Source organism: Salvelinus fontinalis, chromosome 14, assembly GCF_029448725.1.
Source record: "Salvelinus fontinalis isolate EN_2023a chromosome 14, ASM2944872v1, whole genome shotgun sequence".
NCBI lineage: Eukaryota > Metazoa > Chordata > Actinopteri > Salmoniformes > Salmonidae > Salvelinus > Salvelinus fontinalis.
The window spans coordinates 11,742,690-11,758,951 of NC_074678.1; the positions used below are offsets into that span (position 1 = coordinate 11,742,690).

General features: G+C 49.8%; 1 protein-coding gene across 2 annotated transcripts in view; it reads left to right on the forward strand.

Moving 5' to 3' along the window:
- LOC129869486 (mitochondrial import receptor subunit TOM70-like) overlaps positions 1 to 15,702 on the forward strand; it is a 59,586-nt gene extending 43,884 nt beyond the window's left edge. For both annotated transcript variants that reach the window (XM_055943944.1, XM_055943943.1), the window contains 3 exons: positions 7,874 to 7,971; positions 10,876 to 10,998; positions 11,684 to 15,702. In XM_055943944.1, coding sequence (XP_055799919.1) covers positions 7,874 to 7,971; positions 10,876 to 10,998; positions 11,684 to 11,837 — 375 coding nt within the window. In that variant the 3' untranslated portion in view covers positions 11,838 to 15,702. The remainder of the gene's footprint in view (positions 1 to 7,873; positions 7,972 to 10,875; positions 10,999 to 11,683) is intronic.
- The last annotated feature ends 560 nt before the right edge of the window (positions 15,703 to 16,262 follow it).

Sequence of the window (16,262 nt, forward strand, 5' to 3'; positions counted from 1 at the left end):
CACTATCGTAACCTGAGGTCTCACGTGTCTGGCACACTATCGTAACCTGCCGTCTCACGTCTCACCTGTCTGGCACACTATCGTAACCTGCCGTCTCACGTCTCACCTGTCTGGCACACTATCGTAACCTGCCGTCTCACGTCTCACCTGTCTGGCACACTATCGTAACCTGAGGTCTCACCTGTCTGGCACACTATCGTAACCTGACGTCTCACCTGTCTGGCACACTATCGTAACCTGCCGTCTCACGTCTCACCTGTCTGGCACACTATCGTAACCTGCCGTCTCACGTGTCTGGCACACTATCGTAACCTGACATCTCACCTGTCTGGCACACTATCGTAACCTGACGTCTCACCTGTCTGGCACACTATCGTAACCTGAGGTCTCACCTGTCTGGCACACTATCGTAACCTGAGGTCTCACCTGTCTGGCACACTATCGTAACCTGAGGTCTCACCTGTCTGGCACACTATCGTACCTGAGGTCTCACCTGTCTGGCACACTATCGTAACCTGAGGTCTCACCTGTCTGGCACACTATCGTAACCTGACGTCTCACCTGTCTGGCACACTATCGTAACCTGACGTCTCACCTGTCTGGCACACTATCGTAACCTGACGTCTCACCTGTCTGGCACACTATCGTAACCTGACGTCTCACCTGTCTGGCACACTATCGTAACCTGAGGTCTCACCTGTCTGGCACACTATCGTAACCTGACGTCTCACCTGTCTGGCACACTATCGTAACCTGACGTCTCACCTGTCTGGCACACTATCGTAACCTGACGTCTCACCTGTTTGGCACACTATCGTAACCTGACGTCTCACCTGTCTGGCACACTATCGTAACCTGACGTCTCACCTGTCTGGCACACTATCGTAACCTGCCGTCTCACGTCTCACCTGTCTGGCACACTATCGTAACCTGCCGTCTCACGTCTCACCTGTCTGGCACACTATCGTAACCTACCGTCTCACGTCTCACCTGTCTGAAACACTATCGTAACCTGCCGTCTCACCTGTCTGGCACACTATCGTAACCTGACGTCTCACGTCTCACCTGTCTGGCACACTATCGTAACCTGAGGTCTCACCTGTCTGGCACACTATCGTAACCTGAGGTCTCACCTGTCTGGCACACTATCGTAACCTGACGTCTCACCTGTCTGGCACACTATCGTAACCTGCCGTCTCACGTCTCACCTGTCTGGCACACTATCGTAACCTGAGGTCTCACGTCTCACCTGTCTGGCACACTATCGTAACCTGCCGTCTCACGTCTCACCTGTCTGGCACACTATCGTAACCTGCCGTCTCACCTGTCTGGCACACTATCGTAACCTGACGTCTCACCTGTCTGGCACACTATCGTAACCTGACGTCTCACCTGTCTGGCACATTATCGTAACCTGCCGTCTCACCTGTCTGGCACACTATCGTAACCTGAGGTCTCACCTGTCTGGCACACTATCGTAACCTGAGGTCTCACCTGTCTGGCACACTATCGTAACCTGAGGTCTCACCTGTCTGGCACACTATCGTAACCTCACGTCTCACCTGTCTGGCACACTATCGTAACCTGAGGTCTCACCTGTCTGGCACACTATCGTAACCTGACGTCTCACCTGTCTGGCACATTATCGTAACCTGACGTCTCACCTGTCTGGCACACTATCGTAACCTCACGTCTCACCTGTCTGGCACACTATCGTAACCTGCCGTCTCACCTGTCTGGCACACTATCGTAACCTGCCGTCTCACCTGTCTGGCACACTATCGTAACCTGAGGTCTCACCTGTCTGGCACACTATCGTAACCTCACGTCTCACCTGTCTGGCACACTATCGTAACCTGCCGTCTCACCTGTCTGGCACACTATCGTAACCTGCCGTCTCACCTGTCTGGCACACTATCGTAACCTGACGTCTCACGTGTCTGGCACACTATCGTAACCTGACGTCTCACCTGTCTGGCACACTATCGTAACCTGAGGTCTCACCTGTCTGGCACACTATCGTAACCTGACATCTCACGTCTCAGCTGTCTGGCACACTATCGTAACCTGACGTCTCACCTATCTGGCACACTATCGTAACCTCACGTTTCACCTGTCTGGCACACTATCGTAACCTGACGTCTCACCTGTCTGGCACACTATCGTAACCTGACGTCTCGCCTGTCTGGCACACTATCGTAACCTCACGTCTCACCTGTCTGGCACACTATCGTAACCTCACGTCTCACCTGTCTGGCACACTATCGTAACCTGCCGTCTCACGTCTCACCTGTCTGGCACACTATCGTAACCTGAGGTCTCACGTCTCACCTGTCTGGCACACTATCGTAACCTGCCGTCTCACGTCTCACCTGTCTGGCACACTATCGTAACCTGCCGTCTCACGTCTCACCTGTCTGGCACACTATCGTAACCTCACGTCTCACCTGTCTGGCACACTATCGTAACCTGACGTCTCACCTGTCTGGCACACTATCGTAACCTGACGTCTCACCTGTCTGGCACACTATCGTAACCTCACGTCTCACCTGTCTGGCACACTATCGTAACCTGACGTCTCACCTGTCTGGCACACTATCGTAACCTGAGGTCTCACCTGTCTGGCACACTATCGTAACCTGACATCTCACGTCTCACCTGTCTGGCACACTATCGTAACCTGACGTCTCACCTGTCTGGCACACTATCGTAACCTCACGTTTCACCTGTCTGGCACACTATCGTAACCTGACGTCTCACCTGTCTGGCACACTATCGTAACCTGACGTCTCGCCTGTCTGGCACACTATCGTAACCTCACGTCTCACCTGTCTGGCACACTATCGTAACCTCACGTCTCACCTGTCTGGCACACTATCGTAACCTGCCGTCTCACGTCTCACCTGTCTGGCACACTATCGTAACCTGAGGTCTCACGTCTCACCTGTCTGGCACACTATCGTAACCTGCCGTCTCACCTGTCTGGCACACTATCGTAACCTCACGTTTCACCTGTCTGGCACACTATCGTAACCTCACGTCTCACCTGTCTGGCACACTATCGTAACCTGACGTCTCACCTGTCTGGCACACTATCGTAACCTGCCGTCTCACGTCTCACCTGTCTGGCACACTATCGTAACCTGAGGTCTCACGTCTCACCTGTCTGGCACACTATCGTAACCTGCCGTCTCACGTCTCACCTGTCTGGCACACTATCGTAACCTGCCGTCTCACGTCTCACCTGTCTGGCACACTATCGTAACCTCACGTCTCACCTGTCTGGCACACTATCGTAACCTGACGTCTCACCTGTCTGGCACACTATCGTAACCTGACGTCTCACCTGTCTGGCACACTATCGTAACCTCACGTCTCACCTGTCTGGCACACTATCGTAACCTGACGTCTCACCTGTCTGGCACACTATCGTAACCTGAGGTCTCACCTGTCTGGCACACTATCGTAACCTGACATCTCACGTCTCACCTGTCTGGCACACTATCGTAACCTGACGTCTCACCTGTCTGGCACACTATCGTAACCTCACGTTTTACCTGTCTGGCACACTATCGTAACCTGACGTCTCACCTGTCTGGCACACTATCGTAACCTGACGTCTCGCCTGTCTGGCACACTATCGTAACCTCACGTCTCACCTGTCTGGCACACTATCGTAACCTCACGTCTCACCTGTCTGGCACACTATCGTAACCTGCCGTCTCACGTCTCACCTGTCTGGCACACTATCGTAACCTGAGGTCTCACGTCTCACCTGTCTGGCACACTATCGTAACCTGCCGTCTCACGTCTCACCTGTCTGGCACACTATCGTAACCTGCCGTCTCACGTCTCACCTGTCTGGCACACTATCGTAACCTCACGTCTCACCTGTCTGGCACACTATCGTAACCTGACTTCTCACCTGTCTGGCACACTATCGTAACCTGACGTCTCACCTGTCTGGCACACTATCGTAACCTGAGGTCTCACCTGTCTGGCACACTATCGTAACCTGAGGTCTCACCTGTCTGGCACACTATCGTAACCTCACGTCTCACCTGTCTGGCACACTATCGTAACCTCACGTCTCACCTGTCTGGCACACTATCGTAACCTCACGTCTCACCTGTCTGGCACACTATCGTAACCTCACGTCTCACCTGTCTGGCACACTATCGTAACCTCACGTCTCACCTGTCTGGCACACTATCGTAACCTGCCGTCTCACCTGTCTGGCACACTATCGTAACCTCACGTCTCACCTGTCTGGCACACTATCGTAACCTCACGTCTCACCTGTCTGGCACACTATCGTAACCTGACGTCTCACCTGTCTGGCACACTATCGTAACCTGAGGTCTCACCTGTCTGGCACACTATCGTAGCCTGAGGTCTCACCTGTCTGGCACACTATCGTAACCTGAGGTCTCACCTGTCTGGCACACTATCGTAACCTGAGGTCTCACCTGTCTGGCACACTATCGTAACCTGACGTCTCACCTGTCTGGCACACTATCGTAACCTGACGTCTCACCTGTCTGGCACACTATCGTAACCTGACGTCTCACCTGTCTGGCACACTATCGTAACCTCACGTCTCACCTGTCTGGCACACTATCGTAACCTGCCGTCTCACGTCTCACCTGTCTGGCACACTATCGTAACCTGAGGTCTCACGTCTCACCTGTCTGGCACACTATCGTAACCTGCCGTCTCACGTCTCACCTGTCTGGCACACTATCGTAACCTGCCGTCTCACGTCTCACCTGTCTGGCACACTATCGTAACCTGCCGTCTCACGTCTCACCTGTCTGGCACACTATCGTAACCTCACGTCTCACCTGTCTGGCACACTATCGTAACCTGACGTCTCACCTGTCTGGCACACTATCGTAACCTGACGTCTCACCTGTCTGGCACACTATCGTAACCTGAGGTCTCACCTGTCTGGCACACTATCGTAACCTGAGGTCTCACCTGTCTGGCACACTATCGTAACCTGAGGTCTCACCTGTCTGGCACACTATCGTAACCTCACGTCTCACCTGTCTGGCACACTATCGTAACCTGACGTCTCACCTGTCTGGCACACTATCGTAACCTGACGTCTCACCTGTCTGGCACACTATCGTAACCTGACGTCTCACCTGTCTGGCACACTATCGTAACCTGACGTCTCACGTCTCACCTGTCTGGCACACTATCGTAACCTCACGTCTCACCTGTCTGGCACACTATCGTAACCTGACGTCTCACCTGTCTGGCACACTATCGTAACCTCACGTTTCACCTGTCTGGCACACTATCGTAACCTGACGTCTCACCTGTCTGGCACACTATCGTAACCTCACGTCTCACCTGTCTGGCACACTATCGTAACCTGACGTCTCACCTGTCTGGCACACTATCGTAACCTCACGTTTCACCTGTCTGGCACACTATCGTAACCTGACGTCTCACCTGTCTGGCACACTATCGTAACCTCACGTCTCACCTGTCTGGCACACTATCGTAACCTCACGTCTCACCTGTCTGGCACACTATCGTAACCTCACGTCTCACCTGTCTGGCACACTATCGTAACCTGACGTCTCACCTGTCTGGCACACTATCGTAACCTCACGTTTCACCTGTCTGGCACACTATCGTAACCTGACGTCTCACCTGTCTGGCACACTATCGTAACCTGAGGTCTCACCTGTCTGGCACACTATCGTAACCTGCCGTCTCACCTGTCTGGCACACTATCGTAACCTGACGTCTCACCTGTCTGGCACACTATCGTAACCTGACGTCTCACCTGTCTGGCACACTATCGTAACCTGACGTCTCACCTGTCTGGCACACTATCGTAACCTGAGGTCTCACCTGTCTGGCACACTATCGTAACCTCACGTCTCACCTGTCTGGCACACTATCGTAACCTGACGTCTCACCTGTCTGGCAAACTATCGTAACCTGACGTCTCACCTGTCTGGCACACTATCGTAACCTGACGTCTCACCTGTCTGGCACACTATCGTAACCTGCCGTCTCACCTGTCTGGCACACTATCGTAACCTCACGTCTCACCTGTCTGGCACACTATCGTAACCTCACGTCTCACCTGTCTGGCACACTATCGTAACCTGACGTCTCACCTGTCTGGCACACTATCGTAACCTGAGGTCTCACCTGTCTGGCACACTATCGTAACCTGAGGTCTCACCTGTCTGGCACACTATCGTAACCTGAGGTCTCACCTGTCTGGCACACTATCGTAACCTGAGGTCTCACCTGTCTGGCACACTATCGTAACCTGACGTCTCACCTGTCTGGCACACTATCGTAACCTGACGTCTCACCTGTCTGGCACACTATCGTAACCTCACGTCTCACCTGTCTGGCACACTATCGTAACCTGCCGTCTCACGTCTCACCTGTCTGGCACACTATCGTAACCTGAGGTCTCACGTCTCACCTGTCTGGCACACTATCGTAACCTGCCGTCTCACGTCTCACCTGTCTGGCACACTATCGTAACCTGCCGTCTCACGTCTCACCTGTCTGGCACACTATCGTAACCTGCCGTCTCACGTCTCACCTGTCTGGCACACTATCGTAACCTCACGTCTCACCTGTCTGGCACACTATCGTAACCTGACGTCTCACCTGTCTGGCACACTATCGTAACCTGAGGTCTCACCTGTCTGGCACACTATCGTAACCTGAGGTCTCACCTGTCTGGCACACTATCGTAACCTGAGGTCTCACCTGTCTGGCACACTATCGTAACCTGACGTCTCACCTGTCTGGCACACTATCGTAACCTGAGGTCTCACCTGTCTGGCACACTATCGTAACCTGAGGTCTCACCTGTCTGGCACACTATCGTAACCTGAGGTCTCACCTGTCTGGCACACTATCGTAACCTGAGGTCTCACCTGTCTGGCACACTATCGTAACCTGACGTCTCACCTGTCTGGCACACTATCGTAACCTGACGTCTCACGTCTCGCCTGTCTGGCACACTATCGTAACCTGACGTCTCACCTGTCTGGCACACTATCGTAACCTGAGGTCTCACCTGTCTGGCACACTATCGTAACCTGAGGTCTCACCTGTCTGGCACACTATCGTAACCTGAGGTCTCACCTGTCTGGCACACTATCGTAACCTACGTCTCACCTGTCTGGCACACTATCGTAACCTCACGTCTCACCTGTCTGGCACACTATCGTAACCTGACGTCTCACCTGTCTGGCACACTATCGTAACCTGACGTCTCACCTGTCTGGCACACTATCGTAACCTGAGGTCTCACCTGTCTGGCACACTATCGTAACCTGAGGTCTCACCTGTCTGGCACACTATCGTAACCTCACGTCTCACCTGTCTGGCACACTATCGTAACCTCACGTCTCACCTGTCTGGCACACTATCGTAACCTCACGTCTCACCTGTCTGGCACACTATCGTAACCTCACGTCTCACCTGTCTGGCACACTATCGTAACCTCACGTCTCACCTGTCTGGCACACTATCGTAACCTCACGTCTCACCTGTCTGGCACACTATCGTAACCTCACGTCTCACCTACTATCGTAACCTGAGGTCTCACCTGTCTGGCACACTATCGTAACCTCACGTCTCACCTACTATCGTAACCTGACGTCGCACCTGCAGTACATTGTGTCTGGTTGTGAATCATCCTGAATCATTTCTCCTGTGTCTGGTTGTGAATCACCCTGAATCATTTCTCCTGTGTCTGGTTGTGAATCACCCTGAATCATTTCTCCTGTGTCTGGTTGTGAATCACCCTGAATCATTTCTCCTGTGTCTGGTTGTGAATCACCCTGAACCGTTTCTCCTGTGTCTCTTTGTTGTTCAGGCGTTGACTGACCAGCAACAGTTTAGCAAGGCAGATCAGATGTACAACAAGTGTATTGACCTGGAGCCGGACAACGCTACAACATACGTCCACAAGGGGTGAGTTAGTCGGACTCAGCTACAACATACGTCCACAAGGGGTGAGTTAGTCAGACAACATACGTCCACAAGGGGTGAGTTAGTCGGACAACGCTACAACATACGTCCACAAGGGGTGAGTTAGTCGGACAACGCTACAACATACGTCCACGAGGGGTGAGTTAGTCGGACAACGCTACAACATACGTCCACAAGGGGTGAGTTAGTCGGACAACGCTACAACATACGTCCACAAGGGGTGAGTTATTCGGACAACGCTACAACATACGTCCACAAGGGGTGAGTTAGTCAGACAACGCTACAACATACGTCCACAAGGGGTGAGTTAGTCGGACAACGCTACAACATACGTCCACAAGGGGTGAGTTAGTCAGACAACATACGTCCACAAGGGGTGAGTTAGTCGGACAACGCTACAACATACGTCCACAAGGGGTGAGTTAGTCGGACAACGCTACAACATACGTCCACAAGGGGTGAGTTAGTCGGACAACGCTACAACATACGTCCACAAGGGGTGAGTTAGTCGGACAACATACGTCCACAAGGGGTGAGTTAGTCGGACAACATACGTCCACAAGGGGTGAGTTAGTCGGACAACATACGTCAACAAGGGGTGAGTTAGTCAGACAACATACGTCCACAAGGGGTGAGTTAGTCAGACAACATACGTCCACAAGGGGTGAGTTAGTCAGACAACGCTACAACATACGTCAACAAGGGGTGAGTTAGTCAGACAACGCTACAACATACGTCCACAAGGGGTGAGTTAGTCAGACAACATACGTCCACAAGGGGTGAGTTAGTCAGACAACGCTACAACATACGTCAACAAGGGGTGAGTTAGTCAGACAACATACGTCCACAAGGGGTGAGTTAGTCAGACAACGCTACAACATACGTTCACAAGGGGTGAGTTAGTTGGACAACATACGTCCACGAGGGGTGAGTTAGTCGGACAACGCTACAACATACGTTCACAAGGGGTGAGTTAGTTGGACAACATACGTCCACAAGGGGTGAGTTAGTCAGACAACATACGTCCACAAGGGGTGAGTTAGTCAGACAACGCTACAACATACGTCCACAAGGGGTGAGTTAGTCAGACAACGCTACAACATACGTCCACAAGGGGTGAGTTAGTTGGACAACGCTACAACATACGTCCACAAGGGGTGAGTTAGTCGGACAACGCTACAACATACGTCCACAAGGGGTGAGTTAGTCAGACAACGCTACAACATACGTCCACAAGGGGTGAGTTAGTCAGACAACGCTACAACATACGTCCACAAGGGGTGAGTTAGTCAGACAACGCTACAACATACGTCCACTAGGGGTGAGTTAGTCAGACAACATACGTCCACAAGGGGTGAGTTAGTCGGACAACGCTACAACATACGTCCACTAGGGGTGAGTTAGTCAGACAACATACGTCCACAAGGGGTGAGTTAGTCAGACAACGCTACAACATACGTCCACAAGGGGTGAGTTAGTCGGACAACATACGTCCACTAGGGGTGAGTTAGTCGGACAACGCTACAACATACGTCCACAAGGGGTGAGTTAGTCAGACAACATACGTCCACAAGGGGTGAGTTAGTCAGACAACGCTACAACATACGTCCACAAGGGGTGAGTTAGTCAGACAACATACGTCCACTAGGGGTGAGTTAGTCAGACAACGCTACAACATACGTCCACAAGGGGTGAGTTAGTCAGACAACATACGTCCACAAGGGGTGAGTTAGCCGGACAACATACGTCCACAAGGGGTGAGTTAGTCAGACAACATACGTCCACAAGGGGTGAGTTAGTCGGACAACGCTACAACATACGTCCACAAGGGGTGAGTTAGTCGGACAACGCTACAACATACGTCCACAAGGGGTGAGTTAGTCAGACAACGCTACAACATACGTCCACAAGGGGTGAGTTAGTCAGACAACGCTACAACATACGTCCACTAGGGGTGAGTTAGTCAGACAACATACGTCCACAAGGGGTGAGTTAGTCGGACAACGCTACAACATATGTCCACTAGGGGTGAGTTAGTCAGACAACATACGTCCACAAGGGGTGAGTTAGTCAGACAACGCTACAACATACGTCCACAAGGGGTGAGTTAGTCGGACAACATACGTCCACTAGGGGTGAGTTAGTCGGACAACGCTACAACATACGTCCACAAGGGGTGAGTTAGTCAGACAACATACGTCCACAAGGGGTGAGTTAGTCAGACAACGCTACAACATACGTCCACAAGGGGTGAGTTAGTCAGACAACATACGTCCACTAGGGGTGAGTTAGTCAGACAACGCTACAACATACGTCCACAAGGGGTGAGTTAGTCAGACAACATACGTCCACAAGGGGTGAGTTAGCCGGACAACATACGTCCACAAGGGGTGAGTTAGTCAGACAACATACGTCCACAAGGGGTGAGTTAGTCGGACAACGCTACAACATACGTCCACAAGGGGTGAGTTAGTCGGACAACGCTACAACATACGTCCACAAGGGGTGAGTTAGTCAGACAACGCTACAACATACGTCCACAAGGGGTGAGTTAGTCGGACAACGCTACAACATACGTCCACAAGGGGTGAGTTAGTCAGACAACGCTACAACACACGTCCACAAGGGGTGAGTTAGTCGGACAACATACGTCCACAAGGGGTGAGTTAGTCAGACAACGCTACAACATACGTCCACAAGGGGTGAGTTAGTCAGACAACATACGTCCACAAGGGGTGAGTTAGTCGGACAACGCTACAACATACGTCAACAAGGGGTGAGTTAGTCAGACAACATACGTCCACAAGGGGTAAGTTAGTCAGACAACGCTACAACATACGTTCTGCGTGTGCCCAGCCAGTTGCCAATCCCTCTCTGTGTATTCAGGTTGTTGCAGCTCCAGTGGAAGCAGGACTTGGACCTGGGCCTGGACCTCATCAGCAAGGCCATCGAGATCGACAATAAATGTGACTTTGCCTACGAAACCATGGGAACTATCGAAGTTCAAAGGTTAGCTGAATACTTTTAAAATATTGGCCAGTAATAAATAATTAACACACACTTTGGAGTTTGGTTTAAAAGGCATGAAATAACTGATGTCTAGGTTTATATACTGGCACACATCACATGTGATGTCATATAATATACACTGGGGGAACAAAACATCAGACTGACCTGGTGAATCCAGGTGAAAGCTATGGACCCATATTGATGGCACTTGTTAAATCCACTTCAATCGGTGTAGATGAAGAGGGGGAGACTGGTTAAAGAAGGATGTTTAAGTTTTGAGACATGGATTGTGTATGTGTGCCATTCAGAGGGTGAATGGACAAGACGAAACTGCCTTTGAAGGGGGGGGTATGGTCGTAGGTGCCATGCGCACCGGTTTGTGTGAAGAACTGCAATGCTGCTGGGTTTTTCACGCTCAACAGTTTCCTGTGTGTATCAAGAATGGTCCACCACCCAGAGGACATCCAGCCAACTTGACACAACTGTGGGGAAGCATTGGAGTCAACATGTTCCCAGCATCCCTGTGGAACGCTTTCAACACCTTGTAGAGTCCATGCCCCGACGAATGGAGGCTGTTCTGAGGGCAGAAGGGGGTGCAACTCAATACTAGGAAGGTGTTCTTAATGTTTTGATCACAGTGTATAAAACACGTTAAAATAATAATTTATTAACATCTCTCTCCCAGGGGCAACCTGGACAAGGCAATAGACATGTTCAACAAGGCCATCAACCTGGCCAAGTCCGAGATGGAGATGGCCCACCTCTACTCACTGTGTGACGCAGCCTACGCCCAGACTGAGGTAGCCAGGAAGTACGGGCTGAAGCCACCCACACTGTAACTACCCTGTCACATGACCCACCCGACCCCAAGACTCTCTCCACTGCTAAACCTGATTGTATTATAACTGCAGATGTTTCAGTCATTTGGTTTTGTAGACATGCTGGATAAATAAAAAAGAGAAACTGATCTGTGACCATACATCAGCGTTCCCCCAAACTCTGTCCTGCCACCCCCCCCCCCCCCCCCCCCCAGGACAGAGTTTGGGGGAAACGCTGCATTACCTGATCATGTTTACGTCACGTTGAATCGAGCTGTAACGAAGGAGAGGCTTTACTGTTCACAACCAAGGCTAGAACCCAAGCATCTGGTAATTAATGGTCTTAACCCACACATCCCTCTTCCTCAAGGCACTTAGTTTGACCCACACACCCCTCTGTTTCTTGGTACTTAGTTTAACCCAGACCACCAATCCTTATGATCCTTCCTGTATCTCAATGCCCTGGTCTGTTATCAGAAGCATGTGAATGGTCATGTGAAAACCAGGTATAATTAAACCTTCTAAAATCAAAAAGGGAGATTCTTTCAATAGACTTCTCATTGACTAATCCATATTAGGAAGTATTTAAGATAATTAACGTTGTATGTTGCCTGCTCACTGAGAACGGATTTCCAATGGACTGTTCATTTGTTTCTGTACTCCGGACACTTCCATTTCCTCAACATGGATGTAACCTTATCATTGAATGGCAAATTAAAATGAAGGATTAAAATGTTAGTCAAATGTGTATGTATAATGATGGATGTCTGTGTTTGGTGTAATGCTGGAGTTGACTATGTGTGGGATAAGGGTGATGTTAGGGTCCTATAGTAGTGGGATAAGGGTGATGTTAGGGTCCTATAGTAGTGGGATAAGGGTGATGTTAGGGTCCTATAGTAGTGGGATAAGGGTGATGTTAGGGTCCTATAGTAGTGGGATAAGGGTGATGTTAGGGTCCTATAGTAGTGGGATAAGGGTGATGTTAGGGTCCTAAAGTAGTGTGGGATAAGGGTGATGTTAGGGTCCTAAAGTAGTGTGGGATAAGGGTGATGTTAGGGTCCTAAAGTAGTGTGGGATAAGGGTGATGTTAGGGTCCTAAAGTAGTGTGGGATAAGGGTGATGTTAGGGTCCTATAGTAGTGTGGGATAAGGGTGACGTTAGGGTCCTAAAGTAGTGTGGGATAAGGGTGACGTTAGGGTCCTAAAGTAGTGTGGGATAAGGGTGATGTTAGGGTCCTAAAGTAGTGTGGGATAAGGGTGACGTTAGGGTCCTAAAGTAGTGTGGGATAAGGGTGACGTTAGGGTCCTAAAGTAGTGTGGGATAAGGGTGATGTTGGGGTCCTAAAGTAGTGTGGGATAAGGGTGATGTTGGGGTCCTAAAGTAGTGTGGGATAAGGGTGATGTTAGGGTCCTAAAGTAGTGTGGGATAAGGGTGATGTTGGGGTCCTATAGTAGTGGGATAAGGGTGATGTTGGGGTCCTATAGTAGTGGGATAAGGGTGATGTTGGGGTCCTATAGTAGTGTGGGATAAGGGTGACGTTAGGGTCCTAAAGTAGTGTGGGATAAGGGTGATGTTAGGGTCCTAAAGTAGTGTGGGATAAGGGTGATGTTAGGGTCCTAAAGTAGTGTGGGATAAGGGTGATGTTGGGGTCCTAAAGTAGTGTGGGATAAGGGTGATGTTGGGGTCCTATAGTAGTGGGATAAGCGAGAAGTTTAGGGTCCTATAGTAGTGGGATAAGGGTGATGTTAGGGTCCTATAGTAGTGGGATAAGGGTGATGTTAGGGTCCTATAGTAGTGGGATAAGGGTGATGTTAGGGTCCTAAAGTAGTGTGGGATAAGGGTGATGTTAGGGTCCTAAAGTAGTGTGGGATAAGGGTGATGTTAGGGTCCTATAGTAGTGTGGGATAAGGGTGATGTTAGGGTCCTAAAGTAGTGTGGGATAAGGGTGATGTTAGGGTCCTATAGTAGTGTGGGATAAGGGTGATGTTAGGGTCCTAAAGTAGTGTGGGATAAGGGTGACGTTAGGGTCCTAAAGTAGTGTGGGATAAGGGTGACGTTAGGGTCCTAAAGTAGTGTGGGATAAGGGTGATGTTAGGGTCCTAAAGTAGTGTGGGATAAGGGTGACGTTAGGGTCCTAAAGTAGTGTGGGATAAGGGTGACGTTAGGGTCCTAAAGTAGTGTGGGATAAGGGTGATGTTAGGGTCCTAAAGTAGTGTGGGATAAGGGTGATGTTGGGGTCCTAAAGTAGTGTGGGATAAGGGTGATGTTGGGGTCCTAAAGTAGTGTGGGATAAGGGTGATGTTAGGGTCCTAAAGTAGTGTGGGATAAGGGTGATGTTGGGGTCCTATAGTAGTGTGGGATAAGGGTGACGTTAGGGTCCTAAAGTAGTGTGGGATAAGGGTGATGTTAGGGTCCTAAAGTAGTGTGGGATAAGGGTGATGTTAGGGTCCTAAAGTAGTGTGGGATAAGGGTGATGTTAGGGTCCTAAAGTAGTGTGGGATAAGGGTGATGTTGGGGTCCTAAAGTAGTGTGGGATAAGGGTGATGTTGGGGTCCTAAAGTAGTGTGGGATAAGGGTGATGTTGGGGTCCTAAAGTAGTGTGGGATAAGGGTGATGTTAGGGTCCTAAAGTAGTGTGGGATAAGGGTGATGTTGGGGTCCTATAGTAGTGGGATAAGGGTGATGTTGGGGTCCTATAGTAGTGGGATAAGGGTGATGTTGGGGTCCTATAGTAGTGGGATAAGGGTGATGTTGGGGTCCTATAGTAGTGGGATAAGGGTGATGTTGGGGTCCTATAGTAGTGGGATAAGGGTGATGTTGGGGTCCTATAGTAGTGGGATAAGGGTGATGTTGGGGTCCTATAGTAGTGGGATAAGGGTGATGTTGGGGTCCTATAGTAGTGTGGGATAAGGGTGATGTTGGGGTCCTATAGTAGTGGGATAAGGGTGATGTTGGGGTCCTATAGTAGTGGGATAAGGGTGATGTTGGGGTCCTATAGTAGTGGGATAAGGGTGGTGTTGGGGTCCTATAGTAGTGGGATAAGGGTGATGTTGGGGTCCTATAGTAGTGGGATAAGGGTGATGTTGGGGTCCTATAGTAGTGGGATAAGGGTGATGTTGGGGTCCTATAGTAGTGGGATAAGGGTGATGTTGGGGTCCTATAGTAGTGGGATAAGGGTGGTGTTGGGGTCCTATAGTAGTGGGATAAGGGTGATGTTAGGGTCCTATAGTAGTGGGATAAGGGTGGTGTTGGGGTCCTATAGTAGTGGGATAAGGGTGATGTTAGGGTCCTATAGTAGTGGGATAAGGGTGATGTTAGGGTCCTATAGTAGTGGGATAAGGGTGATGTTAGGGTCCTATAGTAGTGTAGTAGTTTTTCTTTATATTCAGTACAGCATGTGATATTTCTCTAAGTAAATGTTAATGCAATGCTGACGTCTGAAGTTATCTGGCCGTGTTAGAAATGCTGACGTGAACAGTTAGACCTCAAATTATTCATGGCCTAATTCAGAATAATTCTCCATGTACCCCTTTTTATTTTTAATGTGGTTGTTTCCCCAACTTGTAGATTCAGAAAATGTCAATTATTTTAAATATTTTTTTCATGCTGTCATCTTTTATTTTGCAGAGGGCAGGTAATGCCATCCTATGTAGTGGATCTGTGGATGTTTAGAGGCAGCGCTACAGAATAAAACATGTGACTATGTTGGGAAGCAACACTGACCTTCTTCCCACACAGAGATGTGTCATGACCAAAGTCGCAGAGAGGACATGGAAAATAAAGCTGTAACTGACACGTTATTCGAAACCTTGGTAACATATCATTGTCTTTATATAGTTGTTTGTTTTCTTTTTCCCATTTTTGAATAAAGGGTGAATTAAAATATTTCTACCGGAACAATGTGAATATTTTCACTGGGTGAACAAAACATTAAGAACACCTGCTCTTTCCATGATACAGACTGACCAGGTGAATCCAGGTGAAAGATATGATCCCTTATTGACGTCACTTGTTAAATCCACTTCAATCAGTGTAGATGAAGGGGAGGAGACGGGTTAAAGAAGGATTTTTAAGCCTTGAGACGATTGAGATATGAGTTACCTTAACGCTAACCGTTTCCCTTAATTTAACCGCTTAAATGTTCAACTTCCATGGGGTGACATCAGAGTTAGGATGTCACAGGGATCCCGTTGAGACTTTTACCTGAGAACACGCCCCTTTTGGGTTTCAAATTAAATGCATTACTGATTTTCCCTCTGTGCTCCTGCCCTAACCCTACCTGCTGTCCTGAGGAACACTTACTTAACTCATCTTAGCAGGGGGGGTCGACTTGGTACAGCTCAAAGGAGAAGTTCCCCTTCTGTTGCGCATCAGCAGACACTATTGTTATTGTACGGCCAGTTCTATGTTTCTACGGTCCCCTTTCCCCACACTGACCCAGAAGAGG